The following is a 23,084-nucleotide window of genomic DNA, read 5'->3' as shown; positions in this document are numbered from 1 at the left end:
GTCTCCTAGCGTTCTGAAATGAAGCAGCTGAAAATTTCACATCCCAAACTCTAACGATGGCTTCATCACCCGAGGGTGGGCACTAGCGGATCATGGCTATAACTCCGAGTGGTTTCTGTCATGCTTGCTGACCGGCTTGACCAGGACATCTCTAATCAACAAGGGTCAACCAATACCGGCCGGCCAGTTTACTGCACTGCTGGTGAACCTGATTCCTTCTTTTCTAAAGGTACCATTTGGCTGAAGAATGACATAAACCGGTGAGAGGACAGAGCTGTTTCATATTTTGATTCTTGAAGGTGCGAATGTCTTGAAAGTACTCTGTAGCCGCATCATGTTTGTCTCCACATTCAGATCTTGAAACCTTGTGATTAGCTTTTGAAGATCCTCAAACGCGTCAATTCATTTTTAGCACCATCTCTCCGAACACGACTATTAAGCATGCTGGCGAACAGTCAATTGTTACCGAAATTGTGTTTTTTTGTCAATGTTGGACGGTAGAATGGATGTCCAGCCCGGACGAGGCTCGGGGGCTTCGGTAAAGACAAGATGATGACGGATGTCTTGAGGCAGCCAGTTTCTAGACTTCACCTGATTGGCTAGGAACGTTTAACTTGTCGATGTGTTGTTCCCCTGTGCCTCTTGGTGGGCATGGAGTTAGTGGGGCTGACTTGGGAATGTCGTGCAGGGGCAAAGCAAAGACAGCCACATCTTTCATCAAGCCATGATCGTAGATTTTGCCAAATTCGTATGCTTGTTTGAAGGATTCGAGGCAGAAGCCCGTTCGTCAAGTCCGAGCAGCTCAGTTCAGCACGATTCGAGATCAAGGAGTCTGTGTTGTTGACGGGCCTGAGATCCGGAGATTTGCGAAAAGATGGCTCAGACAACGTTGCGTTGGTGGAGGGTCCAAGTACCGAACGGGAGATGCACAATGTCAAGGAGTACCTCGGGAATGCCACGGGAGCTTTTTGACAAGACCATCACGTGATGACGTAGTTGTGTTGAGAATGACTGAGGATTCATTTTTTAAGGGGATGGTCATGATCTGGTAGTGACATCTGTATGCTTATCGTAGAAGGTAGAAAAGGGACTTCCTTTTTCGTTGGCTGACATTGAAATCAACTGCTGAAATCATCACAAAAGTCCGTGCTTGTTGACGCAAAAAAAAGGGAAGAGGAAAGCAAAGCACGGGACCTTGTCGAAATCGAAACGTGCGGGTACCCGCCCAGTTCGGAGGTTTGTCGTGGGCTGCGTGGGTGGAAAGCAAGACGTGCATCAGCGCGTTTTTGGCGCAACGTGTTGGGGGGCGTTGTATGCTGTATCCTACGAGTCTGCACAACTTTTGTGTCATGAAGTGACGGTGATGGTGTTTCTCAAGTCGCATCGTCTTGGTGGAAGTTGAAACCACATCACTGGAATCAACAATCTGTTCTAACTTGGTCGCTAAAAGCTTGGTGATTCAAGTCTTGGGGACAAGGGCGGCACGGCTGTGTGGACTCTCCTTGGCGGTCCATTTGAATGAGCTAAAAGTACATGTTGCCACGTAATAATGGGCGAGACGAGACTTCTGCAAGCACTTTTTACGATGAACTGAGCGGGATGCGACGGCCAACTTTGCAGGTTTGCATTCTGTAGGCAACCGCTGGCCAGAGTTTCTGTCGCTGTCACACGAGATGGTGCGTTGCGAGGGGTCTGAAGCAGTTGCACAGCTTATCAGTGCTGTACTGTGTAGAGATGACGCTGTCAACCCAGCAAGTAAGCAATGGAACCAACAAATCGTGAACGAACCCTGCCATGTTTATGCTCAGCCAGTGCTCTATCCGTGGACAGCCCTGCTGCCTTTTGCAACCTTGGTCTGCATTTGCTATCTCTCTCTGCCAACTTGGCTGGCGGCTATCGGTGAGCGCAACGAGTTGTGCATGTCATGTCACGCAGAGATTGATTTGATTTGGATGCTCAGACCGGCGACCGGGACTGGATGACATTGGGTGTCACATCCTTGTCTTTGTCCGTCCGGAGCTGTGGGAGCCAGGCCAGGCAAGCATGCCGGGGCGGTGTTTTTGGTGGGCCTTTCTTTTCGATTGTGGGCTGGCTTGTCTTGAACCATCCATCGCCTCCCCAGACTGAGGATTGAGTTGTCTTGACGGTAGTGGCTGATTGACGTAGAGACAATCAGTACCTAACGATAGAGGCTGTCGCCCCGAGGGTCTGTGATGTATCCTTATCCTTTTCCATTAGCCCGCTCAAACTCAAGACGACGCAAATTCTCTCAGCCCAAATTGGAATTGGACTTGGATTTGGACTCGGTTCCTTGGTTCATTGTGACATTACGACCTCGAAATGGAGTGAGCGCAGCAGGGGGTTGAAGAAAGGTAAAGCGTGTGTTAAGGGATGGGCGGGGGACGGAAAGGAAACCCAACACATGTTCAAGTACCAGTACTTTGATCAAAGGTGGACAGGCTTGAACACGACCCCTGTCGTGGTCGATCTGCATCCGTCTCAGATTTTTGGGAGGAAAGGCGAATGCATCAGCCCGAGCCCTGGAGGGAAGCATGGCATGGCATTTGACGCGGACTAGCAGTGACTAAGACAGTTGACCAGTCATGATTGGTCGGCAATTCAAGAAGCCTCATGCACAAACTGGGGGGAAAACATTGACGGAACACCATCACACTCGCAGCGGCAGGGGCGTACATAATCTAACGATGACGAGCGGTAACATTTATTTCTTGCTCCATTTCTTCAAAAAGGAGGGAAGGCAGGACAGACGGAGAACAACGAAAGGAGAGTTTACGACGGAAACAAAAGAAGCGATATTCTTTCATCATCGATCCCTTTTCTCCCCGTCGTTAGATCGATAACCCCCCTCTTCATCTTGAGTCACTGTCACCATCTCCAACAAGGGGCATGATCTTCCAAACCTTGTGATAACGGAAGGACGCCTCTGTTCAAGAAGACAAACCTAACCTAGCAAGCGACCATGGAATCGCCGACCGACCAACCCACGACAGGCAGGCAGGAAAATCTACCGTTGATTTCAAGGTGGCACTGCACTGCGCTATCAGCTGGGGGGTGGTGTTGGCGCTGGATGCTGTTTATTTCGACAGTCCTAATATTGGAGGTTGCATTCGCCCATTCATCATTCAATATCCGCAATGCATGGCCCAAACGGGTTCAAGGACCTCCAAATGCTCACCACCGAACCCCTGCTTGCCCGCAGGTCCACGACATATCGATTGGTGGCCATTCCAACTATCTCAAAGTACCGGTACATTCCAAGGATGCACCCACTGTGATATTCAGACAATGACCACAGTTGAAGAAAAAGCGACGACTTGCACCGATGGATGGAAGGCCCAGTTCTCTCTACTTTTCCATGCTTCGAGGCTTCGACTTGGCGTCCGCTAGCGCCATTTCCATTTCAAACCCGCCGTTCAGTGGGTTAGTTAGCTCCCTGCCAGTCAATGTGTGTCTTGAGGGCGGGCTCATCTGGTGTTTTTTTGTACTTGGGCTGTCAACAACCGCTTTGGTGTCTGAAGAGGAACAAGGCATCGGGTTTGCGCATATGACGAGTTCTACTCTGTCACCAACCTTGATTTGTAGCGATGCAAGTTCTGGTCATCCATTCGTGGATTGAACGAATGATCAAACAAACCAACGAACGGCCATGGACGTACCTCCAAATCCAAAAACCCCCCAGTCAGCCCCGTGCCTAGCTCCCCGTAAAGGACCCGTAGCTCGTGCGCAAGCAATGTCGCTTTATTCTTGGCGTTTTAAGGGTACCTCGACAAGGTACCCTTCCATCCAATCCATCCTTGCATCACCCCAACTGATTCGAGCTAGCAGAAACGGGGAGAGCCACAATCAGAACGACCTGATCCTGTGCTAGTCTGGCTAGCCTAACCGGGCTGGTGCCTGTACCTTAGACAGTGCCGTAGAAGCCAGCGAGGACCATTGATTGAATCTCGGGCTGCAGTGGGCTGCGCTGCGGTGCACACTACCTGCTGCTGCACTGCACTGCGTTGCTGGGCTGGGCTGGGACGGGAGTCGCTTACAGGGGCGGCAGACGTGCAACAGAGGAGAGATCCAACCCAATTGGCATTGGACCACCACTACGGGCTAAAGGTACGTACCCACTTCACCACCGCCCCAACTGGAACCTTGAATTTCATCTGTCTTTTGCATCTTCACTACTCACCTTTCCTTGGTCCGACCCTCATAAAAACAACATCAAATAATCCGTTTGCGCCTCAAAAATAGCTTGGCTTTCGAGAGCCTCGGTGATCTGTGCTACAATTTTTTGTTATACATCATCTGCTGCGAACCTTTAGCGACTCTGCGCCTTTTGCGGCGCTCTCTGGACCATGGTCGCTAAGGAATTCCTCGACTCGGACAGAGTCAACTTTCTTGTTTGGAGGTTCGTCACTACCGCTGCACTCTACGTTCCTGGCTTCCCAACCGCCGCACCGGGTCCTACTCACCTGCGGTTTTACACTCATTGGACTTTGCGCTGACCATGTATTTCTCATGTCCACAGATTCCTTCTCGAAGGCAGTATGTAGCACTTCTGCGCGATCATTAGCGCCACAGTAAATCTAACCTCACTTTCTTCGCAGATTACCGAGAGACTGCCGCCAAGTTTCAAAAGGAGTGGCACGTTAAACAGCCTCACAGAGAATTTGCCTTTGCGCGTCACGTCAAGAGCCACGCATTGGTTTCTGTCATCAATCGCGGCCTTCAATACCACGCGCTTGAACGTGAGCATGCACGGAAACTGGTAAGTCACCCTGGAATTCCTCGGATGCGATGAGAGTTTCGCCTCAGCAGATGTACCCCCACCACCGTCAAGTTGAGTTGGGCTATGCTTTTTGATAAGGTCAGACTTCCAAAACGGTCAGAGACTGATATGATTCGCTACATGCAGCTGCCTCAGGATGCTTCAGCGGAAGAGGCCGAAGCGTTGCATTTCGGCATTTTTGGACCTTTAGACGCGCACCCGCAGGGCAGAATCGAGGAGGACGAGGAAGAAGACGCCGAAGGGGAGGAAGTTATCGACGAGGAGATATCAAGAAAACGACCTCAGCAAATATCGAATGGATCGCCTGCGTCGAAGCGGCAACGGTTAAGCAATGGTTTGGAAAATGGCGCCGATGCACCGGCAGCAGCACCGGTACCAGCATTAGCTCCAATGACATCAACAACAGGAGCAGTAGCAGGAGCGGGCGCGACAACAGCAGCACCGGCTCCCGTGACGACACCTATGGAAATTGACCAGCCTGACAATCACGCATATCCTTCGCCTCTGGAGGGCGAGCAGGCACCAGAGCCAATGGTGCGAACTGACGGGCCTGAACAGGGAACACAAGTTGATAAGGTCGAGGAGCTGGCTCCAGAAACGACATTTATTCGCTTGATGGATGACCAAAGTGAAGGCCAAGGTCGGGGAACTACGCCGTCGCCATCTTCACCTTCTGGGCCCGACAATGCTCCCATCCTTTTGCAGTGCGAGTGGAACCCAAGAGACCCGTCTATCCTCGCGGCTGCTGGTACGGATGCGCTAGCCCGTGTTTGGAGTATCGCGCGTGCGGGCCCTGTTGAACCAGGACAAGATCACGTGTCACCTCAAGGCCATTCCCTGCTCGACCGTGACGTACCCCGCGATACGACAGTCACAGCCCTGTCGTGGACCGCAGATGGTGCTGCTATCGCAGTAGCCACGGATTCGAAGAACCAGGCTTCGATTAATGTATGGTCGGCAGAGGGTGCCCATCTACAGTCTATGGAAGTATCGGAACCACCTATTATCAAACTCTCATGGAACCCCATCAATACCGCACTGCTCGCCATCTCGCCGGACAAGGGTGGTGCTCTTGTCACCGTGCACTACCCGCCCGCTGGGAACTCTCTATCATATCTCCTTCCTGGTCACGACATCGCGGCTACGCCCCTTGATGCCGTCTGGACTGGTGACGCAGAGTTCTTGTTGTGCGGTGGTGACCTGATGATATGCCTACAATGTACGGATACAACAATAGTTCAAGCCAGGAAATTTGAGACCAAGGAGGACGATAGCTTTACTCAAGTGCTTTTCGATGCACGATCAAGCTTGGCCGCTACGTCCAGCGACAAGGGCATACTGGATGTGAGACTTTTACATTGCTCACTTGTTGAACAGAAATGCTGACTGATTTAGCTATGGGACGAAGGTGGACAGCGAAGGTCCATCTCAGCACACCAAGGCGCTATCACTACAATGCAGTGGCAACCTATTCCCGATAACATTCAAGGAGCTGAGGACGAACGACTAATCGCGACTGGAGGAGACGACTGCGCTATACTGATTTGGAACGCTCGAATGCCCAAGAGCAAACCGAAGTGCTTTTTGACAATGGACTCACCAATCATGAGACTGGCCTTCACACCGGATGGCGCTTTTATCGCGGGCGCGACATCGACGCAGGTCTTGATCTGGAAAGTTGGAAGCCACGCCGTTCCTCGAGCAAGCTGGAGTAGACCAGTGCACCCTGGCTGGCTTAGCCCCAAGGCCAACGCAGATGCTGATGAGGAAGATGAGCACTGCTTGTGCTGGGATGCCGATGGCCAGAAGCTGGCATATGGTTCTAATAGTAGAGTAAGTCTCCCTCCGTTACTTCAAGATTACTAAACATTTACTAACATTTCATTAGCTCGCTATTATTAACTTTCGCAGATGATAATAGATCAAAGCAGCTCAACATTTAAAGTCTGTGTTACTCAAAAGGGGCTTTAAACATAATGGAGGATACGATGCGGACACCTGCATGCACCAATATTTACTCGGGCACAACTGAGAAATGCAGTAACGCGGCTGCACCACGAAACGGGATGCGCGGAAACTCTTAATATACATTTTCGCTTGGGCTTGGTTGAAGCAACCAACCATACGAAATTGCGACGTTCGCGACGCCTGTTTCTTGTATATCACGACGACGAACGACGACCGGCTGGCTACGGAGTTGAACAACAAGCGCTTCGATTGGCACATACACAACACAATCTGAGCACCTCTCACATAACAAGACTTTGTTGATGAAGGAGCACGCATAGAGGATATAGGAGTACAAATGATATGGCTTTGATGGCTTTACCTTTTTTTTGTCTTTGTCGTCTTGGATCTTGGGTTTCAAGGGAGGCGAGATACACATCGGAAAGTTCTGGAGGTTGCGATTCGGTTTGAGCGTTATGGATGCGTGGGGGTGTCACGTTCAATTCCCCTCATGGCTACTACTGTTTTGGTGGAAGAGTTCCTTTGCGACATTTGTACGATATATACCAATCGGGATGATGAACTGGCGCAGAAAACACGAAGGAGGGAGGGGGGGTTTTGCTTTGACATATTACGGAGTTCAGGTTGGTTCCAGCCAAGCCGACAATACCAATAGCAGCAGCTTCAATACAAGATATCCAAGAGAGTCAGCAGTCTGTTTTAAGATGAAGAAGATCATACGGTGATGTTCTATTGCAAGGTGGTATTCTCTTCAACGAGGTCACGTTGGGATCCTTCATACACCAGGTACTTGCCTGTCACCGGGGACTTTATATTAGGGATTGACGAATAGGATTCAATACTACCCCACCGGATGTACTCAACCTGGATCCGGTCTCAAAACAAAGTACTGTAAATCTGTCGGGTCGGGATAGTTTGGATACATCGAGGTCAGTATTAAACTATGTCGCCAAAGATGCGATTGGCGGATAAGAATCGGAGGTGTCTTCCGAAACATGGACTTGATGGTTGTACAAAAGACAGCAGAAATAACCAATAATCATTCAAGAACTAAGACCATTCTGATCTGATCTGAAATGTCATGCAAGTTGTGACGGAACGATCTCCGGTTCTCAGCTCTAATGCAGGCCAGTCCAGATCACTTGAGGCTCAGTACAGCACGCAAACACAAAAGAGGAAAAGAGAGAAGAACAATACAGACTAAAGTCATGTCGCCATCTGAATTGAGCAGTCACTCGTAGATCTTACTCAGTAGTCACATCTCATAGATGACGATGATTGGAGACAATGGGTTTCGGTTAAGACACACACCACGACGCCCGTTTTATTCGTTCGCCTCGCGTGTCTCAGTCTCAGCTGTACATAGTCATAGTTTAGGTGTATCATGCATCATAATAAACAAGTAATTGTTCCTTTTTTTTTGTTTTGTTTGCGAGGCGAGTCTTTGTTGCTTATGTTGTTGTCTTTTTGATCACGTATAATAATACCCAATAAGGATATTGCATAAACTTTTGTCATATCTCACTTCATCGCCATCGATGAACATGTAATTAATTAATTAGTGATTAAACTAAGATCTTACGGCATGGCCGAGTCAATGCCGTTGAATGTCTTTGTTCTCCCTCGAGAAAAGAGAGAAAAAAAGAAAGGAGACGTCGTCGGCTCCCCAGTTTAGTTTGTTATCGGATACGTGTATCCCCACAAAGTTCGCTGACTTTTTTGTCCCCTATTTCCCTTCGAGGCCATGTGCATTTGCATGTTATTAACCCGCATTAGTTAGCTTTGGTTTCCTTTTCTATGTTTGTTTCTCTTTCCTCTCTGTCTCTTCTAAGTTAAAGTCGAAAATAAACCAAGTTTGTTAAACAAAAGACAGCCCCGCTTTGAAGGGAAAAGAAGAGAGGGGCCTGTGATTTTCAAGGCGGCTCCTCCTTCCTTGTCGCCTGTATAAGTTACTATATATTCCATCCCACCTTGTTTGCTTCGTCCAGTATCAGATTGAATGACTCGAAATCTATAATCTATCACTTTTTTTTTCAACTTTGTTTATTATAACGACTACCAGCCCCATATCTTTTCGTACCGCCTCTCGTTATTATACTATCTATACCCATCTCTCTCTCGACTAGTGCAAAATAACTTGATCAACTTCATCTCTCTCTCTCTCTCTCCCAACGAACAATAACACATCACAAAGCCATGGCTTCTTCAACACCCAAAACACAACAATCTCATATGAAAAACTCTTCAGAATGGACGAGCGAAATGCGCGATAAGCAAGCCCGCGGAAAGAACCCCTACGTCGAAGACAGCGACGCAAGCGAGTCTGAGCCACTGCGGCTCGGAGGGAAGTACGTTGCAGTCAATCTCACACGACCGAGCAACTCATACTAATAAAAATAGTTCCAATACGGAGTCACATACAGAGAGGGAAAGGAGAGGAGAAGCCATGTTTGTGCTTGATAATCCAGAAGCACTCATGGCTCACGCGCAAGCTACCGGCGACGTAAGTTGCCTCCCAATACATGCAAGAAAGTCAACTGAAATATTATAGAGCATCGCTGGACAACGTCTTCGATTTATGCGTCAACTATGCGGCTTCGATAACGAAAAGCATGAGGACGCATCTACTACTACTTCTTCAACGCGGAACACGAAACGGCGAGTAAGCGATCGGGTAAATCGATAGTGTAGTTACACCCTTGTCCATGATGATGAGGCGGGCGAGACGCTCACATGGCCATGGATAATGACATTCCAGGCAAATGGTCATTCGCATGTTTAGAACGCTTGTCCAACTACAATTTTTTGAACCTGGCCCAGCAGATGATCAAACTCAAAGAGATATTGAAACCCAAATAATTGAAATATATTACATCAGGAGACTATTAATGAAAATGAACCAAGTCTCTGAACAATCACTTGCAGTCAATAGCAACACCAAAATTGAAGAAACAGGAATATTTTGGCTTTTTCTAATGGTCGTTATAGATATGCTAAATCTAATATACACATAACATTTGTATGTATGGATGTATATGTGTCTGTCTGTGTGCGTTTTATCCATTTACTGCACCCACCACCACCTTTGTATGTCCAAAATCCGCCGATCCACCGTTTAAAAAACAATGTTAAATCGATACACATGTAGTGACCACAATCCAATGTCCTTTACAAAAAGTCACTTAAAGAGAAAATACAATGGCCAAATAAATATGCCCAAGGAGAACGCCGACAAATGCTGTATCAGAGTGGTAGGATTCGTCGCTCTGTACAAAGGGAAAAAAGTAAAGGAAACTAAGCATATCTCATACTGCGAGTCCGCTGCTGCTGCTGCCATCCATTGTTGTTACCAATGGGCGCGTATTGGTATCCGCCTTGTTGGTTGCTACCAGGGACTGGAGGAGGAGGGGGATATCCTGGCCAGGCGCTCATGGCTGGTCGCTTTGAAGCCTTGCGACGGGCCAAGCGACGGCGAATACAGCTGAAACAGCAGCAAGATACAGCCAAGAGGAGGAGTGCGGCAAGGACAATTCCCACAGGGAGTGCGATGTTCTTGTTGTTCTTGAACCAATTCTCGATCTCTTTCCATGTTGAAGCACCCTCGCAGTTTCCGTTCTGGCATTTACCTCCACCGCCACCACAAGAGGTACCGTCGAGGAAGTTCTGATTTCGCTGCACACAGAAACCATCACCAGAAGTCTGGCAAGACAAAAGGCAGCTGTTAGTACAAGCCTTGACATGCGATGACGATGTCGTGTTCTGGTAGTTGGCTCGGCACTGCTCATCTCGCGATGTACACTGACCCGAAGCGCATTGAAGTCCGTCGCCGCAGTCGTCGCCGTCATCACTATGGGCGTCCTTGGGGCATGTCGCATCCTTTCCTGTGCACTTCTCCTCAGGATCGCAAGGGCCAGTGCTTGATCGGCAGACAGTTCCTGAAGAAGCAAACTTGCATCCCTCGGTACAACACTCCTCGTTGGAGTTATCGCACTCGGCATTGCCCTTGAATTTGCAAGTCTTCGCATCACAGCAGGGGTTGTTGCCACAGCTTTCCTCACCACCACAATCGCAGTCCTCGCCTTCTTCGACGATTCCGTTACCGCACTGCTGGCCCGAGATAGTTTTGACGTTTCTGTTCTCGGTCAAGCACTCACTGTTGACATTTCGTTTGAAGCCAGAGCAAATGTTTCCAATAGTGCAGGCTGAGAATTCACTGATACCGGGCCTGGACGAAGGGTTCATGATGAAATCGCCTTTGGCATCGCACGAGCTCTTGCTCAAGGGACAGCATGCCTGAGCGTTGGGGGAAACCGGGCAGGCACTGGACGTGCAATCGTGGACAGCACCAAAGGTGTGACCTGTCTCGTGGGCAAAAACCTGCCACTCTGCTGACGTTCTAACGACAACGTTTGCTCCAGCAACGGTTTCGTTTCGGCCTCCGCTGTTGGCGTTGGCTGAAGCACCAGGACGACAAAGCTGGCCCAGCCAGGCAAGACCAACGGCAGAGTCTGTGTTACATGTGCTCAGGAGTGTCCAGTATGCGTTGCTATCAGCATTCTTGCCACGCCAAGCAGAGAACAGGTTGAGACGGTCGGACAGGTCGACTTCATTAGAGCACTTTTGGTTCCAAGGAGCCGTATCTGAAGGGCTACCTGGACAAGATCCGTCACTGATGGTGAGGTTCTGAATACCCAGTGTGATGTTAAAAGAGCTCTCATAAACCTGAGAGGCATCGTTGACCATTCTAATAACGCTCTTTCTTAATGCCTCGGTAGAGTTGAAAGTCGAAGTGTATCCACAGTCTGTCGCAATACCCAGGAGAGCTACCCTTCGGCTAGTCGGGCAACCGCTCACAGAGCCAATTGTCGACTCGAGATCAACACTGCTACCGTCGTTACCGGTGTCGATAGTTTGTCGTCCGAATAGAGATTTAGAGTTTGAGACGCCAAACGTATCAAAGTTCTCGAGTTCATGAAACTTGCTGTTGAAACCTAAAGTGTCAGAGTTGCACAGCGCAGCCGAAGCCTCCCGCTTCTTTAATTCCTCGGAGTGAAAAGAAATGACATCTGAGTCGCGCCAGACTACCATGACTTCGTCGCCGTCTTCCGTGGTTGCCAATACGGGGTCGTCTTCGTGTCGGACTTGCTGGAAGTTTGTGCCGGTATGAATGTGGTGGTGGTTTCCGTCAATTCGAAGGGTACCCTCGAAGATAGGGTCTTTGCCATCGCGATGAATTGTGATTCTTGCCCAGCCAGCCTTTGTCCATCCCTCTCTTCCTATTCGTTGAATAAAGACGGAACCTTTGAATACCTTGTCTTCCTCTCGCTTTATCGTCTCGACAGATTTCACGGAACCGTCGCCCCCGATGTGAGTAATGGCGAAATTCTCAGGCAAAATATCATGGTTCGGTTCGAGCTCAAGGCGAATCTTTTGCTGTTTGTTGTGTAACGAGAATAAAAGGTTGAAATGCGAGTCGGCGCGGATTCGGTGAGACGGCGTGTTAATAACGGGCTCGTCGATCAGTGAAATATAGTTAACGGCGTTGCGCTTTACGGAGCTTGCTGTTGGTGCAGACAAGGTTAGAGTGCCGAACAACGTTAATAACGCAAATCAACGTACCCAGTGAGGTCTCAAAGAACAAGGCGACACCCGCAATAGCGGTCGCGATAGACCGTAACGATACCATGGTGGTTTGTTGGACCTCAAACGGTCCTGAAGTGAAAAGGCGACGCGCCGATTGAGAGTCGTATTATTGCAAGGCCATACAGCAACGGTGATTCAAGTAAATCGAGTCGGATTTCGAGTAGAGGAAGTTGCAGGAGGTAAAGTCCAAGTTAATCAAGGTGAGACGCAGATGTCCAAGCGGAGTGGCCGAGAAAGATGACGCCCGACAACAGGACTTATTAACAGTACCAACAGTCAAGGGGAACAGAAGAATGTGGAGTAGGAGCTCAGGGTCCTTTAGTTACCAGTTGAACAAAAAAGAACAAATAAGTACTAGGGTATAGTAAATACAAGAGAAGAAGAAGGAGTAAGGAGAAGAAATGAAAAATATCGACTATTCGGGACTAATGATCATCGGCATTGAGTTTGAATAATACAACGGCCAAAAAACAGAGAGTAGAATACGGAGTAGCGAGTAGACAGGATGGACAATAATGTGGCGGAGGTTAGGTCAGTCTCCATACCTAGCTGGGGGGGGACTTTCCAACGGGCTTGGGGGCTGCCAAGGTTGCTAGAGGTCGGGGTGTGGATGCTGGACAGACAACCAACTATCTTGGCCATCCAATCATACACCAAAGGCCGCGCGGTTATCACACGGCATAGCCTCCCTAACAATTGGCATGGAGGCGACTCCTACAAGGCTTTGACTCTTGACGCTCACTAATACATGAATCAGAACTGCAAAATTCCCATCTTTACAGGATGCAAATCTGACTTGGCAACCAAATATCCCACTCTATCTGTACAGAATACTATGGAGCACATGTACATACATTCATCATCTGGGCTGCCTCCCAGACAAAAGGACTTCAAGTCTGTCCGGCATATCCGATATCCGATCGAGTCGAATAAAAGGTCCTCTCGTCTATGTTTCACTCTCGTATCTTTATGTCCAGCCATTTCAATAGACACCCCACTTGTGCACATTTGGATCGACTATCTTCTTGGCATTGACGACTTGATATTTATAGTCTATGCATAGGGTACTCTGTAGACTCAGGAGGACTAGTTACATTTGACAGTACACACTCGATTCTGTATGTCAAGTTCAAAGTGGCTGGAAACGTTTGTTTGTCTGTTTGTTTACAGTCGCATATTATTTATTATCTTTGTGTTACCATACCTACCGTAAACATGTTGATTCATCAACATAAGCTGACTAGATATCACTCCATGCCAGCATTCGCCTAAATCTCTTCAGCACAGCCTCGGACATTTCTTTTTCATCGCTTCTACCATGCCAAGCATCTAAAATGATGACGACTTCCATGTGGTTAACCACCAACTTAGCGCTGGTGGAACCATCTGTTGGCGCTCTTTCAACATCAGATTTTACCTTATCAATCATCAATAACCCGAAGCCTTTCTGTTTCTGTGCAAAGTTACCGCACCCTAGATTTCTAAGCCAACCTTCTGTTGTTCCACACACTGGACCTAAAAATACCAAAGTTTGAATCTAAGCCGCCGCTATCAAAATATCGTGCTTTTCATATTCATATACGGTGATTCTTTATCCCACCCGACATCCCACTGCCACAGAATTATCGCACACGCGTCTTTGATGGCTGGTGCAGATGAGACATTTCTTTGTCGTTCAAAGACTTGTCCGTTCCATGGCCAAGCTCGGATCTTTGAATACCCTATAGGTCACTAGTCTTTGATCAGAGGGACGTGATGTTATTAAACTTTCATTGTTGTCTCAAACCAAAGACTATGTATGGATGTAACCAAAATCGTAATTCTCATAAATCAAACTCATAAAACGGTCCCGAGCCACCCAATATCCATCCTCTTTCAGGTCGTGGCTGATCCCGACACCAAATCCAAAACACCTCGCGAAAGTTTGTTCCAATCTCAAACTTGCCCCTTTCCGCATTCATTGTATCCATATATGTGATGGTATATATAACTCCACTTGATAATATGCATCATGTCCCTTATTTTTTTATCCATTAAAATCTCTTACTTGCGCTTGGCATCATGAACAGCTTTGATGATCTTGTCCACAACAGAAGGATCGGATAACTGCAAGTGGTGTTAGTCAACAATTCCACTTTCGATTCAATGCCTCATGGACTTACAGTAGTGGTATCTCCAAGCTGATCTTCTTCGCCAGCAACGATCTTTCTCAATACTCGTCGCATAATCTTGCCACTTCGCGTCTTGGGCATATCTGGCACAATGTATACGGCCTTGGGTGCGGCAAAAGGTCCAATGCTCTTGCGTACCTGGACAATGAGTTCCTTGCGCAGAGCATCGGTAGCTTCAACGTTTTTCTCGAGATCAACAAATGCGTTGACAGCCTGGCCGGTAAGCTCATCAGAAATACCGACGACGGCTGCGTCAGCAACGGCATGGTGTTCCAATAGCGCTGCCTCGATCTCAGCAGTTGATAGACGATGCCCACTGACGTTGACAACATCGTCAACACGACCTCGAATCCAGTAGAAACCCTCGTGGTCTCGGGCAGCGCCATCTCCAGTAAAGTAGTAACCCTTGTAGACGTCAAGGTAAGTCTCCCTGTACCGGTTATGGGCTCCCCAGACAGTACGAGCCATGCTGGGCCAAGATTGCTTAAATGTCAGGACACCCTCGACATCGTTTCCGTGAATTTCTTCACCAGAAACAGGATCAATAAGGGCGGGCTCGACACCGAAGAAAGGCAGCGAGCAACTGCCAGGCTTAGTTGGGGTAATTCCAGCCAGGGGGGTGATAACATGAGATCCGGATTCGGTTTGCCAGTATGTCTGCACTCGCGTTAGTATCCATGACGTTTCGTCAATCTAATCAAGGACTTACATCAACGATATGGCACTCCTCCTTTCCAATAACCTCAAAATACCACTTCCAGATCTCGGCAGCGATAGGTTCACCAACAGAGCCTAGTACACGAAGATGGGCGAACTTTCCTCGAACATGCTCATCGCCAGCACGCTTCAGCAGCCTCAGAGCGGTAGGAGCAACGTAGAACTGGGTAACGTTGTGTTTCTCGATGATGTCCCAGTATCGCGAGAAGTTGGGGTAGGCGGGTGTGCCCTCAAAGACGACAGTAGATACGCCGAGCATCAGAGGAGCGTAAACGACATAAGTGTGTCCGGTGATCCATCCGACATCACCGCCGCAGAAGTATCTATCACCCTCATGGATATCAAAGACATACTTGCCAGTCATGGCAGCACCAAGGAGATATCCGGCTGTGGTATGCAAAACACCCTTGGGCTTACCAGTGGAACCAGAAGTGTATAGAAGGAATAGGGGGTCTTCAGAAGCGACGGGCTCAGGAGGGAAGTAGTTGGGCCACTTCTCTACCTCTTCGTGCCACCAGAAGTCACGACCGCTGGTCCAGGGGATCTCTGAACCTGTACGCTTGTAGACAAGGACATTCTCAACAGCAGGGCACTGCTTGAGAGCATCATCGACAATCTTCTTGGTGCCAATCAACTTGCCGCCTCGTTTGCCTTCGTCAGTTGTGATGACGACCTTGCAGCCAGCATCGACAACACGGTCGCGCAGGGAGTCTGAGGAGAAACCAGCAAAGATAACTGAGTGAACTGCACCGATACGAACACAGGCCATAAGTGCGATGATGGCTTCGGGAATCATGGGCAGGTAGATAGCAACAGTATCACCCTTGCGGACGCCCATCTGCTTGAGAACCCATGCGGTTCGAGAGACCTCTCGGAGCAGCTCGCCATAAGTAACATTGCGTCCCTCGCTGGGCTCATCAGCTTCGTAAATGATGGCAACACGATCGGGGTCCTTGAAAGCGTGACGGTCGACACAGTTGTATGAGGCGTTCAAACGGCCCTCGTTGAAGTAGGAGACGTCAGCATTCAAAAGGGAACCACTTCGGGTGGTCTCGAAGTCGCGGTCCCAGGAGATAAGTTCGCGTGCACGGTCCGCCCAGAACTTTTCGGGTTGTGTGATAGATTCCTTGTAGAGTCGTTTATACTCTTCGAGGTCTATCGGAGTGGATTAGTATCGGCTGAGGCTCCGATGTGGATACCGGGGTCACTTACTGGCAAGGTGGGGCCGGTGGGGGTGTTCTGCCGGATTACAAGGTTAGCCCAATCCATGCATGTAAACGGAGCAAGATGGATGAAATAAGAAAAGAACCACAAGTCAGGGTCCAGCCGAAGCTGCTAAGACGAATATGGAGTTCATCTCAACAGAGATTATAGGGGCGGAAACACATACTAGCAAACATGCGCTGAGGAGGGTCTAAGTGGAATGTTAGCAATGGATTCCGAACCAAGCGTAGCGGATCGCGTGAGCTTACGGTATGTGTCAACGAGATGTGCTTCAGCAACTACAGGGACTTTTGTCTCTTTGACAGTAGCTTGAGTTTCTTCACTTTTCAACGAGACAGTCTCAGTGGCTGCGGGAGCGGGAACGGGAGAGGCAACGGCGGCAGGAATTGCACTCTTGGGGATGGACTCGGGAGTCGAAGCCTTGAGCTCATGATGCACTCGGGAGTGCTCGACAGTGGTCGCCATTATGTTTGTGGTTATTTTTAAAGTTTCTTCTTCTTCTGTGTTTCCGTTGGACGTTTGCGCCTGTAATGCGACGTCTATCAAGGCGGGGTAGCGTAACCGTAGAGCTTGTCAGAACTGCTTGTAGAGGCAGTACTTGCAGCTTTTGGTGTTGCTGTTTGAGAGGGCACAGAGGCTGTACAGTCGAATTGAATGGTTTAAAATTGGAGATAATGGAAAAGAATAGGAGGGTCTGCTTGGCAGAATCTGGAGTATGGGAAAGAGCTAGAATTATAGTTGAGATAGAGCAAGAGGTTTGATCTGGAGGGGAGGAGCTTCTTTATGGCAAATGGGTCAATCATCATTGGAAGGCTTGGCCGTTGTCACTTTACTTCCACTGTCACTGGTAACTGGTACCTGCACCAGCTAGAGCAAACCCGAGCGGCGGCCGGCGAACCGGGGGGGTCTTGCCGTGATCCTTTCCCCCGAGCCATGTCCCGAATAACCAGTAGCGACCTAGCGACTCACACTCAACAGTGCAACTCAATCGAGATGGGTTTTGGATCGTCACTTGAAATGTTCGAATTAGATTCTCGGCATTCAGAGTGGCCAATTCGTTTTTACAAAATACGGCATCTGTCCGTGAGAAAAGAGACACCATGCTGGACGATAAAATGCGATATGACGTCGGCACTGCAAATCTGCCAATGCATCAATTGGAATTGCGAATTTATAACGATTTAATTCTAGCATTATTTTGAAATATGTTTGATACAATAGGGAGTACCTTTGACTGCCGTTTACCCATATAGGCCTTATCGGAGCACTTCCGAAGCCCTCCACCCGAGTGCTTATGTATTGATGAACGCTCTTTTGTATAACCTCCGAACCTAATGTTCCGAATGGTGTTGCTGCCCTGATTTCTTTAAGCGACAGTAGAGGTACATGTAAACACAAGATGAAAACTGGAAAATAATCTTAATATAGCTGTACTCTCAATGCATTCTCGATGATGATATAGTTCTAAAGACATGCAACACCTGCCTGTGCTGGAGTAGCTAGCCAAACTATAATATAGCTAATGAATGCTAAGTCGCTAACAAAACACCCTCAAGTCTGTTGTCTCAACTAAAGAACCAAATAGCGTTTGAAACAGCTCCAATGTAAGAAAACTTAAAAGAACTAGAAATAACTACGAATTCCAAATGCTTGGTAAAGCTTCAGCGTCATATCCAATGTCTACTACGATCCCTGTTTGCTTACTGAAGATCAAGCTATTCGCAGCAATCTGAGAGGCTGATCTGAACTGGCCAAGAGACGAGGGTATATCTAGGTGGCAGCCAACAAAATACTCGTCAATCACAGCAGATGACGTGTTTGGAGACTTTGGCCGTATACAGCTTTTGTCCGAAACCTCAACACAGCTGGAAGTTTCGTATCTATTCCTACTGGCACAATTGGGTAAAGGAGAATACTCGGGAACTATTGATTACATGTAACGCGCAATATGCAGCCGAATTGACGGAGCCGCTACGGGGCCGAACGTGGGAAGATGGTTTTGATAAAAACATCTTATGTGATTGATGGTCGTAATGGAAGGGGTGGAGCTGTTGGAAGGCCTGGCCGGCAATAGCTTCAGTGGATACTGGCAGAGGCGTTACATCTCGCCAATGCAGCATGGACTATCCCTGTCGATAACGAGCCAAAGTCGCTAGGACTGACAGTTGTATCTGTTTAATGTTTTGACCGTTGATAATGTGAGCAGAAAACTCACAGTCGACATCTTCACTTGAAATGTATGACACCCAGTAAACGACAGTATTGTATGAATACCTGGACTTGATCTGATCACCTCCCAACAAGTTACCTGCTGGTTAACCCAAGGGATTTGTTGTCATACCTTAGTACCTAGCTCATGCCTGCATGCCTGCATGGGTATGTACTAAAAAATGGCAGCTGCAGCCTGTCCCCCGCATTTGGGGTTGATATCTGGACAACTTCATTGGTTTACAAGCCCAACCTCGCCCCTCCAGCTTTCAGGGTCTCGATAATTCTCTTGAATTTCCTCAACAAATGTTGACTTCCAAATAACGCGTTCACCATGTATGACATCTACCAATTACTCTGAGCATCTAATAAAATAAATACTGCCCATTCATTCATCATCTTCATTTTTGGAGACTTCAATATCTCCTATTTACTAGTGTTGTAACTCCTCCACTACGCCGCTAGCTTCCCGCGAGATCACCTTCATGATCATCTTCCCCCATGTCAATCCTCAACTTGTATGTAGCCTGTGCCCCAGAGTCTATCCCTGTTGCATGGGGTATTGATCTATGCCCCAACGGTCGGCCAGAAACACATTTCTTCAATAGCCGAAGCCACTGACCAGAAATACGGCTGTGGCTCCAGATGCTTCTCAAGCCACGCTTGTATCTAACACACTGCCGCTTGGCCGCCATATTCGGTACTCGACCGAGAACCAACGAATGGAACTTGTCCGTTCAAAGCAACTACTTTATCTTTGTCTATGCAGTGTTTCGCACATGATACTTTGATTCGAACCTAATTAACTCCCTATTTGCGGATCTCAAATCTGGTTCCTCCCCTCATCCAGCCGGTAGGCCTTATCAACAGTTTCCCGAGGCTATTCCTCTGTTATCTGTCACATAATCAGCTTTCCGATCAAACTCGGACAAGTATATCAGTTTGTGAAAATATTCAAACTAAGTCTACGAGCAAGTTACCTTGCAAGAACTTTAGGTGTGACATTCTCATAGTATATATTCCTAATTATACACAATGATCTGTGAAGCGGCTGAGCCTAGAACTTACAGGAGACCTCTGGCTTCATGGGGACGTTGATTACACCCAACGTCCTATGATAGAACCCTACGTAGGTATCCATCTAGTCAGCTTACTATGTGATCATTTCAGTTGTAAAACATACATGGCCATCGATCGATTCTTTCTCAATGCTACTGTCGTTGAATATCATGCTTGGCCTACGCACATATTACACAAGCCCGTTGGGGATTTGTGACACCGTCCAAGACGGGAATCAAACAACCAATGGCATTGTCCCCATTACCCCATGCAATTCTAGCCAGGTACCAGTCCCTCGGCATGGTTCCGTTTCCCCATACTCAGTCCCCACTTTCATTCTTGACTCCAATATCAAATCCTGGAGCTTCACGACGTATCATTGAAAGGTCAGTATGATGGAACATATTGGCTCACGACCGATCGGATAGAGCAAAAGTCTTGGCATCAATGAACGGGAATCCAAGGTATTGTTATTGTATTTGTTTAGTGTATATGTCGTAGAACGTGGAAATGAACATCATCTGGTCTAGCATGATATAATAAAGTATGATGGTCACACGTAGACCTTTTGTACGATTGAATTAATAGAGTACATCTCCGGCAACTCCTTAAGTGTGTGCAATATGAACCTCCCTAAACGCCAAACACACTCTAGAGTAATTACATATCCATGCTCATCAAATACATCTCGACAATTCTCATGAACTTGGCCACGAAGGCCTCGAGGTGGAAGATGACCTTTGTACCTGTCTTGACACGATGTTCATAAAAGGCCGCCCATTGGATCACCTCGCCCTTCAGTCCATCATCAACAAGAGCAATCAGCTTGAATGCCAAAGTCTTGAGAATGGTAGTTGGAGGGATGCAGTGTGTCAACAAATCGTAGAGCTTCGATCGCACTTCCAGGATCCTGGCTGGTGTGTGTTCCGCGTAAATATCTTGTGCGATCTGGCCGATGAGGGCTTCCCAATCGGCGGGCGGGATAGGTGTGTTGTCTGTGACCTTCTCACTGTTCTGGGTTAGCTCATGCCTTCAATACTCATCTGGGTGAACTTACTTCTGTGCATGGACGGCTTCATACATGAGCAAGGCTCGTCGTAGGTTTCGCCCGCTTTCCTCTGCTATTCGCTGATGCAGGCCTGGGACAACGGGCCAGCCCTCCTTCTTAGCTGACACGGCTAGCACATTGCATATCTCCTCGTGAGTAGGGGCCGCCACTCTGACCAAGAGAGTTCTTGAACGAATCGGAGCAATGATATTGGCAGTCGAATTCGCCAAAAGGATCAGTCGAAGATTGGGCGAGTACTTCTCCATCGTTCGTCGTAGAGCTGCTTGGGCGTCCCTTGTAAGGTGGTCTGCTTCGTTGATGACCACGACCTTGAACTTCTGTTTGGCTGACTGATCCACCTGCTGTGTTTGGGCTACCTCCTTCAAGAGGTCCTGAACAACAACTCTGTCATAGTTTCCAACATCAGATGGTGTGATCTCGAGATGGTAGATGGAGGCGACGATGTTGAACTCAAGTTTTCGGTTGCTGCTTGTCTGGAATACTCGTGCATCGATCTTGATCTTCTCCACACCGGGTCCGTAGAGCTCTTTCAATGTAGCAACGATTCGTGTCTTCTTGCCAGCACCTGAAGGGCCGTATACAAGCAAATGGGGAAAGTCACCATTCTGGGCCTGAAGAGGACACTAGTTAGCGATATTCCTCTTTCAGCCAGCGCAAGCTTGTTTTACTTACAAGAGAACGAAGTCGCTCTGATAGCTCATCGTGATATGTGAGGGCATCAAGTGACCGAGGTCGGTGCTTATCAACAATGAGCGCCATTATGGAAGCTGTTTTGCGTTGGTGAGAATTGTGCAAAGACAGCTTTTTGGAAGTTGCAGGAAGACGCGTTGTCGCGTAAAGTGGACGATAGTTTGGAATTGAATATGGTCCGTGCACCGTCTTGACCGGGATACTGTTCAGCAGGCAACGGCGTGCAATAGAGGACCGAGAATTACTTACGTTCGAGCTCCATATAATTAATCAACTGCTTATTCATTTGTTTCGACATTTATGACACTTTGGTTGAATATTACGTGCAAGGCCGTAATTTAGTAATTTGTTGGATATGCACGTAGTCTCAGCTAGTTACGGATCGATTAGAAGATCCTGAATATGGTATTGGTACAAGTAACAGCCGTAATTCTACACCTCTATAATATACAAGGCGCTCATTTCATCGTTTTATCCCTCTAAGGGTTGCGGGAAGCCTCAGATGTGCTTCCAACAAGTGTCTCTGTTGTGTTCTGGGAAGCCTCCAGGAGCTCAACAGGAGCAATGTGTCGTCGAGGTCTCTTCAACTCTTCCAACGTAACACCATCCAACTTGGTGATTCCTACCATTGGAGCATCTCCCCTCTTTACGAATTCCCACTGGCCTGGCAATTATTAGTTAAGTTCCTTATAGAAGGTGCAAGCTATTTACCAGGCAGCTTGTTTCCAGCCAAGCGGAAGGCATCCCTCACAACTTGTTCGTGAAGTTTTCCTCGGATCTCGAACAGAATTTGACTAACAGCCATTCGGGTGGCCCAATGGTCAAAGGAACCCTTACCCTTACCCATACGCATCTGCAAAATCATGAGAAAATATCCTGCCTTGAACTAGAAGTCTTCCTTACATCATTACCGCTGACGTAAACACCGACGTTACAGTTCTTTCGCTTATATAGTCGGTATTTTTGTCCTCGAAGTCGCACTTTAATGGTATCCTCGGCCATCTTTAGTTGCTTTGCGCTGATTCTTCGGTGGTGATCCGTCATTCGGAGACCCCATTCGCCAAACAGCACTGTCGTACCCTTGGTAGAACCACCCGTTGCGACACGAGGTCGACCCTTGGCCATTTTCTTCTTTCGGTTCAAATTAGGCTCCAACCAGCTGCCCAGCATCGGTGAGGTCGTCGAAAAGGCTCGGACATTTTGGAGTCGTCGGGTCGCATCCAGCGTCTTGGATGTTTGCTGAAGGGGCGCACGAAGTTGTCTCAGAGGCGAAGAGGTGCATAACCTCAAGCCCTGGAAAGCATTGAGCAATGCCGACGTGCTGGTGGGCTTCATCTCGGCGATCGGGGGTTGGCTTGAAGCTGCCTCGAACAACGGAGCTCTAGAAAATCTTCCCCGATGCCGAAGGTGGGCTGTTATGGCAGCCTTAGATTCAAGGCCCCCACAATTGCGAACCACTTTAGCTGGCAGTCACGCACTGCGCGTCAGCTTCGCGTCTGGGAAGGAGCTACCGTGCACGTCACTAGACTCGAAGTTC

General features: G+C 48.2%; 6 protein-coding genes across 6 annotated transcripts; 2 read left to right on the top strand and 4 right to left on the bottom strand.

Moving 5' to 3' along the window:
- Positions 1-4,364: 4,364 nt before the first annotated feature.
- Positions 4,365-6,713, top strand: FPOAC1_000344 (uncharacterized protein; the record flags this gene model as incomplete). The annotated part of the gene is made up of 6 exons (XM_044844960.1): positions 4,365-4,486; positions 4,538-4,554; positions 4,617-4,777; positions 4,925-6,142; positions 6,194-6,631; positions 6,687-6,713. 6 exons carry the CDS (start codon positions 4,365-4,367, stop codon positions 6,711-6,713), a joined length of 1,983 nt encoding a protein of 660 aa, XP_044710876.1.
- A 2,249-nt stretch (positions 6,714-8,962) lies between these two features.
- Positions 8,963-9,548, top strand: FPOAC1_000343 (uncharacterized protein; the record flags this gene model as incomplete). The annotated part of the gene is made up of 4 exons (XM_044844959.1): positions 8,963-9,114; positions 9,167-9,269; positions 9,318-9,428; positions 9,483-9,548. The coding sequence occupies 4 exons, from the start codon at positions 8,963-8,965 to the stop codon at positions 9,546-9,548; spliced, it is 432 nt and encodes a 143-aa protein (XP_044710875.1).
- A 512-nt stretch (positions 9,549-10,060) lies between these two features.
- On the bottom strand, positions 10,061-12,452 carry FPOAC1_000342 (uncharacterized protein; the record flags this gene model as incomplete). The annotated part of the gene is made up of 2 exons (XM_044844958.1): positions 10,061-12,327; positions 12,386-12,452. The coding sequence occupies 2 exons, from the start codon at positions 12,450-12,452 to the stop codon at positions 10,061-10,063; spliced, it is 2,334 nt and encodes a 777-aa protein (XP_044710874.1).
- A 2,000-nt stretch (positions 12,453-14,452) lies between these two features.
- Positions 14,453-16,986, bottom strand: ACU5_1 (Acetyl-coenzyme A synthetase; the record flags this gene model as incomplete). Its single annotated transcript, XM_044844957.1, has 6 exons — positions 14,453-14,515; positions 14,572-15,237; positions 15,290-16,452; positions 16,510-16,536; positions 16,688-16,711; positions 16,770-16,986. The coding sequence occupies 6 exons, from the start codon at positions 16,984-16,986 to the stop codon at positions 14,453-14,455; spliced, it is 2,160 nt and encodes a 719-aa protein (XP_044710873.1).
- A 3,462-nt stretch (positions 16,987-20,448) lies between these two features.
- Positions 20,449-21,616, bottom strand: FPOAC1_000340 (uncharacterized protein; the record flags this gene model as incomplete). Its single annotated transcript, XM_044844956.1, has 3 exons — positions 20,449-20,797; positions 20,846-21,468; positions 21,530-21,616. The coding sequence occupies 3 exons, from the start codon at positions 21,614-21,616 to the stop codon at positions 20,449-20,451; spliced, it is 1,059 nt and encodes a 352-aa protein (XP_044710872.1).
- A 410-nt stretch (positions 21,617-22,026) lies between these two features.
- On the bottom strand, positions 22,027-22,882 carry FPOAC1_000339 (uncharacterized protein; the record flags this gene model as incomplete). The annotated part of the gene is made up of 3 exons (XM_044844955.1): positions 22,027-22,211; positions 22,259-22,400; positions 22,451-22,882. The coding sequence occupies 3 exons, from the start codon at positions 22,880-22,882 to the stop codon at positions 22,027-22,029; spliced, it is 759 nt and encodes a 252-aa protein (XP_044710871.1).
- Positions 22,883-23,084: the final 202 nt, after the last annotated feature.

The sequence above is a fragment of the Fusarium poae genome, chromosome 1 (genome assembly GCF_019609905.1).
Source record: "Fusarium poae strain DAOMC 252244 chromosome 1, whole genome shotgun sequence".
Lineage (NCBI taxonomy): Eukaryota > Fungi > Ascomycota > Sordariomycetes > Hypocreales > Nectriaceae > Fusarium > Fusarium poae.
This window is presented reverse-complemented; position numbering and strand designations above follow the sequence as displayed.